Source organism: Silurus aristotelis (assembly GCF_946808225.1).
Source record: "Silurus aristotelis genome assembly, chromosome: 18".
Lineage (NCBI taxonomy): Eukaryota > Metazoa > Chordata > Actinopteri > Siluriformes > Siluridae > Silurus > Silurus aristotelis.
In genome coordinates, this window is record NC_139591.1 from 2,167,199 (window position 1) to 2,184,782 (window position 17,584).

Here is a 17,584-nt window from a genome sequence, read left to right on the forward strand (position 1 = left end):
TGTCTGTCACGCCGGGGTGTAATGATGTGCTTCTGCTGCATTAGTGAGATGCCAGAGCAGCTTCACGCGCACCTCACTACGGAAAACGGAGCGTGCAGTAATTGATGAGCGTCAGTGAGTCGTGCCAAAACGCTGCGCCGCTGGAGTTCAGCGGTGGGCACCGACCGCCTCCTGTCCTCCTGCGTTTTTTAGGGGCTTTAGATTAGACGTTTTTTTATATGCGTTTTTTGGGCTTTAGATTACTCTTGAATCAAGGTTTTGTTGTTTGTTGTTTTTCAGGGGGGTTTTCTGAGTTTTTTTCTTCTGTGCGTAAATTGGGTCCTTTTCATATATATATATATATATATATATAAAAAATGCATGCCCAGGATGAGAAAAGCACAATTCCCGAGTGCACGAGAAATAAATAGGAATAACACAAATAAATGCTTTATTCTGGAATTTATTCTGGAGATGAGAAACGGTTGTTTGGAGTCGCGTTTGGAGTCACTCGGGATCCAGCCGATCGCGCGGAGCGCAGCTTTACCGCGTGCCGAACGTTACCGGAGGAGCGTGCCAACCGGCGCTGGACGCGGTGCAGGAGACGGGAGCGCGGACGCGGTCTTCTCCCAGTGCGCGTCGAGGGCGATAGACTGCGTTGACGGGATGCCGGGTGCGAGGATTTGGGACACACTGGGTATGTTGGTGCTGCTCCGGTTGCTCGCGTCGGGCGCTCTGGTGCTCGTTTTGACGCCCGCGTGCCTCCTCGCGCACCCGCAGCCATGCCAGATCCTGAAACGCATCGGGCACACGGTGCGAGTTGGGGCCGTGCATCTTCAGCCCCGCGCTGTGACGCACGTCTCACCGAGGACGGATTGGAACGCGGTCGGAGAAACGGCTTGGGAACGGTTTGAGTTGGTCAGGAGAAGTGACACAGGTGCGAGCGCTGTTAGGACAAAAGGCTCCACGGCGAACCACAAACAAGGCGCGCAAAGTAAAAACGTGCACAGGCGAGTGGAGAGCGCGTTCCTACCCAGAGACTCCATCTTCCTGGCCGCGGAGACCCTGAACCGATTACCGGACCTGTTACCGTACAACCTGTCCCTGGAGATAGTCATGGCTGTGGAAATAGGACTGGGTGAGCTGCCGGCTTTCTCCTTTTCCTCTTCACCTCCACCTGTGAGTTCCGACCCCATGTCGTTCCTGCAGAGCGTGTGTCACACGGTCGTGGTTCAGGGCGTTTCAGCCATCATGGCGTTTCCTGAAAACAGAGACGAGTACGTCAAGTTGGAGTTCGTGTCCTCCTCAATGCACATCCCGGTCATCAGCGTCGTTCACAACGAGTTCACGCGCCAGAGTCGGGTACGAGGCCCTTTTCTGTTCTCAGATATAAGGTTTTATTAGGTCCTTCAGTTAAGGTTGAATGTTAATATCCTAAACTCTCACTGACTATTATATTATCATTATTTTCCTGGTTAGGGCTCTGGGTTATTGATCAGATAGTTGAAGGTTTGAGCCTGAGCATTCCACTGTTGGGCCCTTGAGCAAGGCCCTTAACCCACTCTGCTCACAGCTGACCCTGGGTTATGACCCCAGCTTCCTAACCAGCTATGATAAAAAAATGATTTTCACCGTTCTATAATGTATATGTGAGAACTAAACCTTCTTCTGCATTCACAAGATATTTATCTTGGGGAACTCCAAATCCATACATTTGAATCTGATAAATTACAGCCTGAATTGTAGGGGAGAAATACACGAAAACATGCAGGGGGATCTCCAGGTACTCCAGGACCAGACCTAAAGATCTGTCAAAAAATATATTTCCAAACCCTAAAACAGTGACATTTACATATATATACAGTGTATATACAGTATATAGCCACACTGTAGGAGCAGAAGGAGGTGTGTAGGAGCACACTCAGGGGTGACACTGCCTAATTTATATTGTATATATGTCAAAGGTTGTTCTTTGTTTTTATTTGCACAATAAATGTCCTCAGATGTTTTGAAGTTCTGAATACTTCTAGAAGTTGTTTAAAACACCTACAGCATTGCAATGTGAGTGTGTTTATAAAGCTGACATTGAGACTGTTGGTGTTTGGTTAGTTGTATTTACTGACAGCCGCTTTAGTGCCATTGACACCAAAATATCAGTGTAGCTTATTTAGACAATTTCAGTGAAAATCTCAACATGACTGCAGCTATGATACTTGACTCAAAGCCACCAATAGGAAGAACGGCCCAAAACTCACAGCACAGCTACAAATCCAGTAGCACTGATACTAAACGAAATGATTAAAATCATCGTGGGAGAATTTAATTTTGAGAACATATCTATTATAGACAGTCATTTTAAAGCTTTATACAGTTCATTAATCCTGCATGAATTGCGAAGGCTTTAATGCCTATGGGTTTTAGAGGTGAGAGATGGGATGGCAAGGTGTATTTCAAGGGTGTTAGCTGCCCCTCTGTGCCCCCCCTTATGGGCACAATTTTGACTCTGATTAAAACAAATGCTGCGGTGTTTTAGAGTTACAGACCAGATTGCAATCATTTATCCATTATTAATTCCTGTTTTTGGATCATGCCAGGACATGATTTATTAAAACACCAACCAGAGAACTTAAAGCATATAAAGGAAAAGATATTAGCGCAATTCTTATTTCATATTGTAGACATTTTTGGACAGCAAATGCCTGATATATGTATATAATAAAAAAAACATTGTGAGCTATTATATATTGCTCATACTGTATATTACAGATGTATGACATGGTTGGTTGTGAATGTAGAGATCTATCTTTAAGCATAAACCTATTTATAGTTTACTGCAGAATATATGTTGAATGTGACACAATCCACCGTATAAGATGCTCACTCTCGTTGCTGGACCTGAATAAATAAGATTTTATTTTCGTTTTTATAAAAGCACCAGTTAAAAATGTATTCCGCCCTCAACATCGAAACATTAAATATAGAATAATGATCCGAATTGGTGACTCATGAATGACTCACTGATATGTTTCCACATCCAGCATATGATTATGTTCCAAAACTAATGGTGAAAATTGTCCACCGGCATCGTCTGGGCTGTCAGCCCACTTGAAGTTAGCACCATCTTCTGGTCAGACAGCTTTGTGTTTATTGTGCTTTCAGGTGAAAACGAGCCCTGAATTCAATACAGCGTCCCAGTGTGCATCTATCACCATCAAACGCCAATTAATCTCTGTCAGGGTTGAGCGAATCGTGTTATTGACCTTTGCTTTAGTCTGGTAGAAACAGTGATGGTCTCATTTTTTTTTTCAGCACAGATAGTAGAGAGATAAAGACAAGCTCTGAGAGTCTACGATAAAAGTCAAGATGTGTCTGATTCTGTTCAGATCTTCCTCCTCCAGATGTTTATTCGTTCTCAAGTCCGGCCTATGATGCATTTAAAGAATGGTTTGTTAGAATAATGGGTGTGCTGCTAATCAATGAGGCAATATCTTTGCAATATATTCTGCGAAGTTGTTCATGACCCGTTACATAAGATTTAAAGTGTGGTAGGATGTGTGTGTGTGTGTGTGTGTGTGTGTGTGTGGTGGTGGTGGTGGGGGGGGGGGTGGTTTTGACTTGCTGAAGACAAAAAATGGCCCTCTTGAGAAGTCATAGTCCAGGTTTTTTCTTACTAAATCCTTTTACTCCACATGTTGCACTTCTCAAATGTAATTTGGAAAACAATTTGGAAAACCGCCCACATTTACTGGTGGTCCACGCTAGTGTTGGGTGAGCAAACGCTTTGGAACAAAACTCATTACAAAGTATTGGAAGGAACCCTGAGTAAATAACGTAATATGTGCTTGAATGTCCCTGTTCTCTGCTACAACCAAGTGAAGAGTCAGTAAGCTTTTATTGTCATTTTAACCACATACAGCTGATCCTTTCCTAAAAAGAAAGTTGTCCTGGCTACATAAAGTGCTTTCAGTGCAGCTTAGTGCACACAGTGCCAGACAAAAAAACAGACAATACACAACAGAATAGTGTTATATATATACAAAATACAAAATAGCAGTGACCAATTTGCAAAAAAAAAGAGCACTGGGGAAAAAAAGAGAGCGTTTGTAAGCATATACACTTCAGTATAGCCGCAGTTGGTGGCAGAAATGTGTGCAAAACACCAGCAATTGAGAAAGTGTGCAAAATAGCACATAAACCGTTTTTATATGGGTGGTGCTACAGACATGGATGTCTAAGGGGCAGCCATAAAATCGTTATTATTGCTAAGAAGAAAAATGTAGTAAAAAACAACATTGGTCATGAGTTTAGTGCTTCTCTACTAATCCTCCATCCAAGGCAACACACTTCTCCAAACGATGGACGAACTGGAGGCCGTCTACGAAGAAGCCTCTTTTTCCTTTTTTGGCTCCTGAGGAAATGTTCCACCTCTGTAATCACCTCGTCGTTGTCTTTGAAATGCCTTCAGCAAGTGATGGAAGAGGAACAAGTCACCGGGTGCGAGGTCGGATGAGTAGGGGGATGAGACCTGTACAACCGTTTTGTGAGCGGAATTGGCTGGAGCGTTGTCTTGAAGAAGACGAACCCCCTTCGAGAGAATTCTACAACGCCTCGGTTTTGACCTTCTAGCAGCATCATGAGATGTTCAAGAAGAAATTTTCTAACCGTTCTCATTTCCAGAAACATAATTTGGGCAAATATTTTCACATTTTTCTCACGTTAATAGGAATAATATGACGCCCCTCATATATCATGCACATGGTGCTATAAACATGGATGTATACCATCATCTAAGATTGGATTAGAGCTTGTTCCTGAAGTGGATGAGCTAAACCATGACACTACAGTATCTCCCCTGTGCTTAATTAATGAGCTTTTAGGTTTTGGATTCTGAGCGTATACTTTAATCTGGTCTTCAGATGCTCACAGCTGACGTGTGTTTTGCAACTTTTTGAACCTCTTTAATTGAGATATTTTTAACCAGGCCCTGTGAAGGTTTTGGTGATGTTACTATCTGGTCTTTTTCAGGTTGGTATTCAGAGCTCTTACAATGTTTCTCTTAACTGTTTTCCTCTGATAATGTTCTTGTTTGGTGCTCTTGGCTGTTTGAGGTCTGGTTGTTGGTGCACCAGTGATTCCTTTCTGTTTAACAGCATTCCAAATTGTTGTATTTATAATGTAGCCTTACCTTTCACTCTTCTCTCAGCTTAAATCTGGTTTGGTTTTCTCCAACAGACAGCTCTCTGGTCTTCATGATGGTCCTTAAGACTTAAAGTATTATTCTTTTGTTCAAGGTGCCAAAACAACTCACTCCCATTTGCAATTGTTATTTTTTTGTCAGATACTTTTAGAGACTTTGAAGTGATTTCAAAGTGATGTAAAATATAATATAATGTTTAGCGCTAAGCAGTTCGGCAAAGAAAACCCACAGCAATCATATATTGTATACCACAGCAATGCTGAATTCTTTAATCACATGCAGATTAATTAGTTTTTTATCATAGGAACTAACCAGTTTCACTGCCATTGTTTCTCCTCAAATGTAACATTTGGAATCCATTACTGGGGTGTAATAGCTTCAAAGTGGATATCACACCACCACATTATAGATTCTTTTCCTATTTTCCTAATTCTTTACTTATTCAAAGCAAGTCTGAGAAAATAAAGTCCCTTAGCCTTCAGATTATGGATCTTTGAAGTTGAATTGTACGTATCAAACACAAACATCTCTTTAAAAATCATGTTCAAAGCTCAAATACATGCCAGACAGTTCTGTTATCTGTCTCAGGTGTTCACTGAATGTTAAATATTCACAGCGAAATGTTTACACAATAAATCATTTAAAATAAAGGGACACCTGCAGGGAAAGTCAAGCTCAGAGTCTGGTAGCTATTCAGAAATTCTGATTGAGATGTTGGGGATAATTGCAGCTCACCGGAAAGCTGGATCCATATAGGTACACAGTAAAGTTATGAAAAAGAAAAGAAATGTTCATGGATTTATTTCTCAACAAATAAATCTAATCCATGAAAACCTATTTTCAGCAAGTGTGTTTTCTCTGCACCATTTACAGCCGTCTGCTGAGGACTTCATCCAGATGTCTTGTTGAGAGGGTGAATAAAATGGCAAAAGGTTATTCAATAGTATTATTTTTAAGCCTACAGTAGCAGGTTCATAAAGACTGGCATTTCAAAAACATCCATTTTATTTGCTCTTTGAATTGTCTGATGTGCAACAGTTGTGAGTGGATTAAATGCCAAATTGGTCTAGATGCAGTATAAAATAAGTTTGTGGGCCAAACAGTAAATAGTACAGCAAATAGAACAAACGCAGGAATCATGTAGGGAATAATGTCTGCTGTAAGATGAATTGCGAAGCTCAGGAGCAGGAAATCAAGACTATGCAGAACATTATGGCTGAACTAATGATTTAATAAAACATTTTTTTTACATTTATTTGGCTTAGAAATCCCTTGAAATGGGGTTGGTTAAAATGACCAAAGGATACATAGATGTATGAAGTTTTTGAAGAATTAGTTTAACATTTTCACATTGTGTGTGCCTACATTTATACAGTTGGCAGGAAGACTTTCCCCAAAGACACTTCAAGCTCAGAGGTAGTCGTTGTTCTCTGGCAGTGAATCCTCATTTGGCAACCGCTTGATCTCAACCTCAGAGCCTTAACCATTGAGTTCAGAAGTGCCTTCAGGCCTGTAGACCACAATAACATTCATAATGGCCTTCATATTTAAATTCCCAAAAATACACCATTCATATACCTACACAAACAAACAAAAATTGGTCTGTTTTATTAATTGTTTTATGTCTCTTTAGAAGATTTTTTTATATTACCTTCTTTAGTGGAATATGCAGATTGAGGGACCTGCATATACTATCTCTGAATAGTGAGAACATCAATGTATACACAATAAAAAACAATTGCTTTTTTCAATGTTACAAAAAATTTAAACGTTTAGTATAAAACTCTTTTTGTAGTGTTGAAAATGATCATATAAAACGATAAGAGAACTATGGCTATGTGCAAAAATTCATGTGGATAGTTTTTCCGGGTTGCTGGAGTGGCTGAGTATGTCCGCTTTCATTATACAGTATAAGAGCAGCCTTTAGAGCTGAATCACTGATGTGTCTCTTTTCAATTAATTTTAGATGTAACTGTTTTTATTTATTTGGAGTGTTTCAGTGAATGCACGTCTTTTTTTTTTTCTTTTTTTTTATTTATTAATATAATTCATATGTTCACATGTATTTAATTTAGCACATTTTCATGATTCAGTAGTGTTTTTATTTTACTTTTTTGTTATAAACTTCAGTACTATTTTACACGGAGTATTATGTTTGTTTTTTTGTATCCAGTATCTATTTTTAAAAACTATTGGTTGATTAATATATTATTGGCAAGTACATTCCAACCCAGCTATCGGTAAAATCCACTTTCGATCGACCTTCATAAAACAAAAACTGTATGTCCAGTGGGAAAAAAATAGTTATTTTGAGAATATGACTGGATGGAAGAAATAGGAACTCAGAGCAGAACAAAACAGTTCAGAGCAAGCTTCTTGTCTTGCTGTTGATTCTCACTCCAATAAAAAAAAGCAAGCACACAAGCAGTATGTCTTTATGTTTTCCCTGCCTTTTCTATAATTGTGTTCCATTTCATTCCCAACTTACAGAACTCGCTCCATTTCCAGATGGCCATGCAGAACCCCCAGAATCCTCAGGCAGACTTAATCTACTCTCTTCTTTCCATTAATAATTGGTACGATGTGAGCCTGCTGATGTGCCAGAACCTGAATCTTTCCCAATTCGTCTTTCTGCTTCGCAACAACTCGAGATTTCACCTGGGCACCATATTCAACATTTCCAGCAACAGCAGCAACAAAAATGACTTCCAGACATCGCTGCAGAGTCACATGACCTCCATCAAGGACATAACATCCACCATTGTGACTTTCGGATGTGACATTCGGGACATCAAGAGGATCTTCATAACAATAGCAAAGCTTGGTTTAGTGCTGCCAGACTACCACTGGATTATAGGGGATGCACAGAACGTGGAGGAGTTGAGGACTGACGGGCTGCCAATGGGCATTATGGCGCATGGGCGAATGAGGCAGCCTGCTCTGGATCACTACGTCCAGGACTCTTTGGAGTTTATTGCCAGGGCTGTTGGATCAGCTGCTACTGTGTCTCCAAAGCTGGCTCTTATCCCTGGCATCACAAACTGCATGGTGATTGAGGATAGAAATCTCACCTCAGGAAAATATCTGTCCAGGTAATATTTTATGTATACATACTATAAGTTTACTCTAGCACTGTTCCAAAAATTCGATTTTATAAGCAAACATTTCATAGTGGCATTTTCATATATATTGAGTTTTTCATCTACACACTTCATATACACTTTAGAGCATTTTCCCAAAAAGATGCCATTATATAAGCCCTCTTTTCATTCTAACAGGAAAGTTCAGCTATATTGCCAATACCATAGAAGCCCATGGTGTGAAAAATCTTTCTCTGTTTTCTTAAAAATGCATGATATTGTATTGCATGCTTAATCCTCCCCAAAGAACCATTAACTACATATGAAGGGAAAAAAAGAGCATGACAGGTTTTAGAGATGGCTTGTTCTGGGATAAGGCAAGAGGAGAAAATAACAATCTTGTAGCTTTATCATAGTGTTTAGAGAGAAATCTGTCAGGGAGCTAAAACTAGCAAAGCAAAATCATTATTTTTGAACCGGGTATTTGCTGTTTATCTGAAGAGCTTCATAGATACTGAGCTCCATGCTTATTATAGGCAAAGGTTGCTCTGACAAACTAAGTTTTGTGCAATTGTTCCCCAGGTTTATGGACAACACATCGTTTGATGGGCTAAGTGGCTACATTCATGTTCAGGATGGATCCATTATCTCAGAAAGCCATCACTTTATTTGGAATCTGCAGCATGACCCATTAGGGAACCCTGCATGGACGCGACTCGGCAGCTGGAAGCAGGGTAAAGTGGTTCTAGACTATGGTGTTTGGCCTAGCAAGAAACATTCCCACCCAGAAGGCGATAGGAGGCGTTCATCCAGGTTGCACCTGCGGGTCGTGACTCTGGTTGAGCACCCGTTTGTATTTACACGAGAGGTGGATGACGATGGTCAGTGCCCGGCAGGGCAGCTGTGCCTCGACCCGCTCACCAACGACACAGCGCTTCTTGATGCCCTGTTCCATGACCTGCAGTTGAGGAACAGCACAGTGCCCACTGAGCTCAAGAAGTGCTGCTATGGATATTGCATAGACCTGCTGGAGAAGCTGGCTGAGGATGTGGGTTTTGACTTCGACCTCTATATAGTAGGAGATGGGAAGTATGGTGCCTACAAGAACGGCCGCTGGACAGGCCTGGTGGGTGACCTGCTGAGTGGTGCAGCGCAGCTGGCTGTCACTTCTTTTAGCATCAACTCAGCACGCAGTCAGGTTATAGACTTTACCAGCCCCTTCTTCTCTACCAGCCTGGGCATCCTGGTGAGGACCAGAGACACGGCAGCACCCATCGGCGCCTTCATGTGGCCCTTACACTGGAGTATGTGGCTGGGAATTTTTGCATCTCTTCATGTTACTGCTGTATTTCTTACCCTGTATGAGTGGAAGAGTCCATTTGGGATGACGCCTAAAGGCAGAAACAGGGACCGTGTCTTCTCCTTCTCTTCAGCACTCAATGTTTGCTATGCCATCTTGTTTGGCAGGACAGCTGCCATCAAGCCACCCAAGTGCTGGACAGGCCGCTTTTTAATGAACCTCTGGGCCATATTCTGTCTCTTCTGCCTCTCCACCTACACGGCCAATCTGGCTGCGGTGATGGTCGGGGAAAAGACATACGAGCAGCTTTCAGGTATCCATGACCCCAAGGTAAGACCATCCTAATATTATTATCCCAGAATGTTCTAAAAATGGATCAGGAATAGCCCCAATTTCTTCCTAATGTACGGTCCTGAGTGCCATTGCTACTACTAATGGAAATTATCCTCTCCTTTAAGCTCCATCATCCATCGCAAGGTTTTCGATTTGGGACTGTACGAGAAAGCAGTGCTGAGGATTACGTAAAAAAAAGCTTCCCGGAGATGCACGAATACATGAGGCGATATAATGTTCCTACAACCCCTGAAGGAATAGACCACCTTAAGTAAGTCATTAGCATTACAGAACAGGATACTAACTAGAAAATCAATACCTGAATCTAGAGTTGTCCTGTACTGGGTAACAGTGGTGGATGAAGTACACAAACTATGTAGTTGAGTTAAAGTAGAGATTCACTGGTAGAATATTACTCCAGTAAACGTAAGTGAAAGTACAAAAGTAGTTGCCTTTAAATTTACTAAAGTATCTAAAGTACTATTTTTTATTACGGCAATAATGTTCCTTTTATCATTTATGTCACAAGACTCTTTGCTTAATCAACTCAGATTCTAATGTGACTCTCAGCACACTGATCTATTAATAGAATGATATTAATCAAACACTGATTGATTTCCATTCAGAGCCCAAAACCTTCTTTTCTACTACTTCAAAAATACTTAAAAATAAGTTCACGTGTATTGTGATGAGTTCGAGTCTGGAGTTTCTTTATCATTTGTTACTCTCTAAATGTTCTGCTTGCTGTTGAACTGATGCTGAACTGTATGTTGGTGATCAGTAGATACACCAAGCGGTAAACAAAACAAGTTTAAAACGGAGCGAGCGCTCGACCCTGCTTTGTGTTTGACCAGTTACGTTTTTATCCTCATAAATAAAAAGGAAGGCTGATTTTGCAAAATGTAGTAAAAAGTTCGATATTTGACTTTGAAAAGTAGTAAAGTTAAAGTAAAAGACTCCCCAAATAGAAATACTTCAGTAAAGTACAGATATGTAAAAGGGCTACATAAGTACATTTAGCAATTACATTTACTTCCTTACTGTCCCCCACTGCTGGGTACTTCTATACTTCTAATAAAATAATGTAACTGTGGAGCTTATTGGTAAAAGACAGGGTAAGAGTGTTTCAGGACTGTGGAGTTCAGCCTACCAAGGCACTCAGATAAACACTATCATAAACACAGGAATGTGCAGACTAGCATCTAGCAATCATAAGCAAATTCATTTCCTGACTGATTGTGTTCTTAGACCTGTGCGCTTTTGATCTCTCAGATCCTCTTTAAGGCTGACCTCGATTCAAAAGTTCCCAAAAATCTGCTAGTGTGGATTCTGAAAATCCTTCAAACAGCCCCAGATATAATGGGCTTTAGGAGTTTTGTCAACAAAATCAAATAAAATGTTGTGCATGCCATTTTTCTTTAAGTCAAGTTGCTGTTTCCGAGATAGCATGCTGTTAGAATAGACGGCTGCTAGAAAGTAAGTTTGTCACATAACTGCCTACTATTACTTTCTGGATTTTAATATATGATAGATAATTTTTTCCATTGGGCAAATTATAATCAATGCCATTACAGTGCATTTGGTAAGGTCTAAATGCTTTTGTTTTAAATTATGAACTGTTTTTGGGGAAAAGTGACCATTTGTAATCAGCCTGGGATTTTAATTTATTTTTAAATATATATTTATTTCTTTTCAGAGATGATCCTCAGAAACTTGATGCTTTTATTATGGATAAAGCCCTCTTAGACTATGAAGTGTCCATTGATGCTGATTGTAAAACTCTTACAGTGGGGAAACCATTTGCAATTGAAGGCAAGTTCATCTCTGATTCTTTCTTCATCTAAATGATGTATTGAGGCTTTCTGTACAGGGAAATGTCAAGAGGGGGGAAAAACACAGGCACCCCCAAGGATCTGGCAATACAGGGTTGAAATTTTATATTCAGCATTCTAGACATAATGTGGATTTTTTTATCATCTTATTATTTTGAAATGTTTGTAGAATAACAATTTTAGTCAGTTTCAGCCTGCAAAAATATATCACTGACATATATTTATAGTTTGCATAGATCAAGCCTGTAAAAAGTACAACCCCAATTCCAAAAAAAGGTGACACTGTGTAATAAATGTAATAAAAACAATGCAATGATTTGCAAATCTCATAAACACATATTTTATTCACAATAAAACATATAAAAAAATATAAAATGTTTAAACTGGGTGAAAAGTACCGTTTTGAGGAAAAATAATATGTTGTTTTAAAATATAATGGCTGAAACAAGTCTCACAGAATTGGACAGGCAGAGTTTCAACAATCTGTGAAAGACCATGTCTACAAATTGTGGAACATTTTCGTGATAATGTATCAAATTGAAAAACATTTGAATATCTCATCATTTACAGTACATAATATCATCAAAAGTTTCAAACAATCTGGACAAGGCTGAAAATCAATATTGGACATCGTGACCATTTAAAACGGTCATGATTTTGTCACTGCAATCGTTTCAAGAGCTCGGAAACAAATCCAGAAATAATTGTCAGTAAACACAGTCAGCCACAAATGCAGGTTAAATCTCGATCATGCTAAGAAGTAGGCATGTGCGAATATGAAACAAAAAACACAACAAAGGACATCCAGAACTGTTGAGCCGTTAGATTAATGTATCACCCACATATGGGACAACATTCCTGTCCCAAAACGTCAGCAACTGGTCTCCTCAGTTCACAGATGTATATGTGATCCTACACAGCAGTAAACATGTCTCAACTTTTTTAAAAACATGTTGCAGCCTTTAAATTCGAAATGAATTTCTGAAATTTGAAATTCTATTTTTTTAATTCGAATGAATTTGAATTTAAAGTAATTTTAAAATGGATTTTAAATTCAACATTTCTGTTCCTTAAATTGGTACAGAATCTCAATTTAATCATTTGATATCATTTTTGTTTTTATTGTGAATAGCATATGGATTTATGGGATTTGAAAATCATTACCGTCTGTTTTTATTTAAATTTCACATAGCATTCTAACTTTTTTTGGGAAATGAGGTTGTAGTTCATTTTGGCTAATAAAACACAAAATTGAATAGTAATTTATTTAAAAAGAATTAAATAAACCGCATTCTGTTTTGGCTTGTTGCTGAATGGTGCTATAAGTGCATGAGATGGACTTTTCCTGACCACCACACGTGTTGTTAAGTTAGAACTTCTACATACTGTAGCTGCATTTGTATTTTTTCGTATATTCCTTCAATAACCGGTGCAAATAATTGAATTTGCAGGCTATGGCATTGGTCTCAAACAGAACTCACCTCTGACTTCAAATATCTCAGAGCTGGTTAGCCAGTACAAGTCTGATGGATTTATGGACATGCTGCATGATAAGTGGTACAAAGTGGTGCCCTGTGGAAAGCGAAGTTTTGCTGTGACAGAGGTAATGAAATATACATGATCTAACAAATCCCAGTAGCCATAATGGTCTCGAGTCATACGGTGCTGCATTTTTTTGGATTATTAATAGTCTTTTGGAGTGAATCTAATCTTTACTTTGTTGTGATATCCAGACTTTACAGATGGGGATTAAACATTTCTCAGGGTTATTCGTAATGCTGTGCGTAGGAGTCGCTTTGTCTCTCCTCACCACAATTGCTGAGCACGTTGTCCATCGCTGGGTGATACCCAAGATGCAAAACAAGCCACAGTACTGGCTTCACACAAGTCAAGTGAGTCTATTAGTTTGTCTTTCAGACCGATGACCTCAAGTATAATCTCATTTTATTGCAGCAATGTATTTCGATCATTAATGAAAACCCGAATCGGTTAGAGGTAATTATATTAGCATTCTCACAGCTGCTCTCTGTGTTGTCTTTAATAACACTTAATACAATTCCTCTGTCAGAGGCTGCATCGAGCACTTAACCCGACCTTCAACGAAGACAAATTATCAACTGTTGCAAAACCGGAAAAAAGGTAAAGAACCATTACTGCACAGCACGTACAGAAACAATTACACAAGCCTACGAACTAATAATGAAGCCAACAGTGTAATAAGAGTTCAATAGAAACATCAGTGGCTCCAAACTTTCCCTATAATTGTGTCATATTGCGAGTGGTCATGTGACATGTTCTCATTTAACACTGTTATGTATTGACTTTTTAAAAGCATCGAGAACCGACCTGTTCTTCTGAATTCTTCTGGAGTAAAAAAGATGTGTAACAATGTTACAAATGCAACAGAAATATTCTGATAAATATGCGTAAAAACATATTAAATTAATTACTTTACTACTTCTGAGTGGGTGGCATCTTCCTCGAAAGTTTACTTAGGAACTCAAAACATTGCCAGGAAAAGAATTCAGTTTCAGATCCAATTGTCTTTGGAAAAAAAAAAGGTAGAACATTTTCACATTTAGATGACGCATGCAATCTTTTTTTTCTAAAATGACTATCAGGGATGTGCACCTCTGTAACTGAGGCTGATGTGATTCGCAACTTAATACATAGCTAATAATACAATACATTGAAGATACATATGAAGTAGCTACCGAGGCGATGCGATTCCCCCCAATTATGATGCAGTAGCGATCCGATTTCTTAAGAAAAACTATTAAATAAAACCAGATGTTCTTTTCCTGTTGTGTCTGCAGGAAGTTACAGCTCTACCTCTGCCATGTTAATCTGTATTCTATGTGACTCTCAGGACACGCCTCGGCCTCCGTAGTGTTGCGATACGTCATATTCACGTAGCAGCAGCGGTGCTGAGAGAACGCGCCAGAGATACAGTTTAGCGAGGAGAAATCGATCTACATAGAAAATATTGGTCACAAATTATTGGTCACTTTCCAAATAATAAAAGTATAGCGCATCTACTAATAATTCTATATAAATAAATAATATTTTACCAATGCAAATATGTAAAAAAAAAAAAATAATTATGCATTGCGATATAAATGATGCACACTTGATGATCTGATGCACACTTTTTGTAATCAATGAACCTTTATGCCGATGCACCAGTGTTATAATACCTCATAAATGTAACACTTGAATTATGTTGTGTTTTGATCAAATTCATACTTTTACCTTTTTGCTTTTCGAGGTGCAACATTGGGAACAACCAGCAAAATCTCTGGAACGTCTGTGAAAACTCGGTCTGCACTAGTCACTCCAATCAAGAAGAGCAGCAAAACAACCTGGAGTGTTTGCAGTGTAAAGAGCTCCCTTCACATTCTCCTCCTCCACCTTCTTCTTCTCCTGCTCATCCTCCTCCTCCCGTTCCTACTGCTCCTCCTCAGCTGAAGAGACAGCTTCCTCTGCAGTCGAATGGCAAAACAGACTCGCTGGGCCTTGCACACAGCCCCATAGTGCAGGAGCTGACTGACCTGGAGACCCACATTCAGATCATCAAGCAGCAGCTGCAGCTGGCCATGAAGAAGAAAAGGGAGCTGGAACAGTACCAGAGAACCAACATGGCTCCAGAGTCTTAGAGTAACATCTGGAGCCATTTTTTCGAGACATCTGTGACTGTGCGAAGTTAACGGATTGTTTTGCTTCCTAAGTCGAAGCTCTTCATGTTCTTTGGCACATGGTTTTAAAAGAGTATAATATATTTTCTCTTTGTTATTTTTTCTCTTTTTGATTGTTCTTCTCTGGACCAGTTGGTGAGCAGTGAGAAATTTGGATACAAACCCTCGCGCTTTCTTTAACGGGAACGCTCTCTTTCTGTGTGTGTGTGTGTGTTCGGTGTGTGTGTGTTCGGTGTGTGTGTGTGTGTGTGTGTGTGTGTGTGTGTGTGTGTGTGTGTGTGTGTGTGTGTGTGTGACTGCAATGGGTAGCGAATTGGGAACAGCACTCTGCAGGGGCCAAAGTGCTCTGTGCATCAGAGCGTTAGATGTTTATTTGAAGGTGCCAGATTATGGTGTATGATAGCTCCCCCTGCATATCACTATAAAGCACTAAACCGTTTTCTATAAGGAAGCATGAACGCTGTCTCAGCTCTTGAACTGCAAAAGGATTCTGAACCTCTTTAATTAAAATATGCTTTGAAATACATGTCGATCTCAGAGGCTCAATCCCATCATTCATCTGCACCACATTTGGTTTGCCTGAGTCTATTTGGTCTTTAGAGGACATTCTGTCTGCAGGGTTTTTTTTTACCAAATTGAAACGTGAAAAAAAATTTATTTCAGTATTTAGAATTTCATATGCAGAAGTGAGTATATGCAACAACAGGATGCACTGTTGATGGAACTAAAGTGCAGAATTAAAATTGGCTCCAGTATGCTCCAGAGATACCTGCCACACTCGACAGCAGAGAAAGATTGGTCTTCCATGATGGGTTGCATTTTCACTGTCCCCACTTGGACAGTACCATGTGTGCTTGAGTTCTGCATTCTCCATATAGTTTTTCTCAGGATTCTCATGTTTTCACCAGTATCTCCAAAACCTGCTGGTAGGTGGATTGGCTATGCTACTGTAGATCACCCCACACACCACACTTTCACCTCTGCTTTCAAGGTGCAACAATTGAAACAACCAATAAAATCTCTGGAACGTCTGTGAGAACTTGGTCTACACGGGTCTGTCCAACCTAGAGGAGCAGAGAAACCAACCTGGAGTGTTTACAGTGTAAAGAGCTCCTTCTCCCTAACAACAGTAATCTTATAAATATTGCTTGTCCTTGTAGCAAACATGAAATGTTTCAAACCTGTCTAGCATTTTCACTATTGATCTTCTGAACAGGTATGTGATGGAGAACCAAGGAAACAGTGTTGTTTAAAAAACGAAGTAGATAGCATTAATGCCTAGCATCTTCAGGGTTCCCACGTGTACTGTGTGTGCATGATTTCTACATTCTCCATGTAGGTTTTCTCAGGATTCTCAGGTTTCATCACAGATTTGATTGGATATGCTGAAAATGATTCAGTGGCCAAAAGTTTAGTGCAGCAATAAATACACCCACCTTTCCGAACCACACATAACACCCAAACTGCTGTCATTACATTACATTCCAAGATCTCGACCCAGGTCCAGAAAAACCCACAGTTCGTCCTGTACATTATAATGTGTTCCTGCTCATCCACGTGTACATTTAGTCAGGAAGGGATAGTAATTAGCTGATTAGATGAAATTAGTTGTTTTTGATGCATGACAAGGTTTAGGATCTAGGATCACGCTTGGGAGCCTGTGCATTAGGTAATAACGTGTGATCCAACACAAATGGGTTATATTAATGGAATTAAACACAGCATGCGAAATCACAGCTCTTGATGCAGAAATTGGCTTTTGCGTCAAATAATGGGAAACTTGGAACAACACAGGAAGTTGTGTGTTATTAGTTAATTTGTATTGCTTTTGTAAGTCAAATTTCAAAGCAAGTAAAGAAAAGGGGCAGGAATTAATGGTGTTAATTAGTATCCTATTCAGAATACAATCCAAATGTTGTTGTAAAGGGCCTGTTGCAATGCATTTAGAGCACTCGAAAAGTACATACTGTAGTATGGAGTGTAGTAGTGCAGTATAAAGTGTAGTACTGTAGAATGAAGTGTAGTACTGTAGTATAAAGTTTAGTAGTGTAGAATGAAGTGTAGTACTGTAGTATGGAGTGTAGTACTGTAGTATGAAGTGTAGTATGGAGTGTAGTACTGTAGTATGAAGTGTAGTACTGTAGAATGAAGTGTAGTACTGTAGTATG

The 17,584-nt window shown here is 39.6% G+C and overlaps 1 protein-coding gene across 1 annotated transcript; it reads left to right on the top strand.

Annotated features, from left to right (window-relative positions):
* Positions 1-554: 554 nt before the first annotated feature.
* Positions 555-15,942, top strand: grin3a (glutamate receptor, ionotropic, N-methyl-D-aspartate 3A). Its single transcript, XM_083567946.1, has 9 exons — positions 555-1,341; positions 7,667-8,268; positions 8,839-9,886; positions 10,015-10,160; positions 11,586-11,701; positions 13,173-13,324; positions 13,455-13,613; positions 13,790-13,860; positions 14,990-15,942. The coding sequence occupies exons 1-9, from the start codon at positions 646-648 to the stop codon at positions 15,375-15,377; spliced, it is 3,378 nt and encodes a 1,125-aa protein (XP_083424072.1). The 5' UTR covers positions 555-645; the 3' UTR covers positions 15,378-15,942.
* The last annotated feature ends 1,642 nt before the right edge of the window (positions 15,943-17,584 follow it).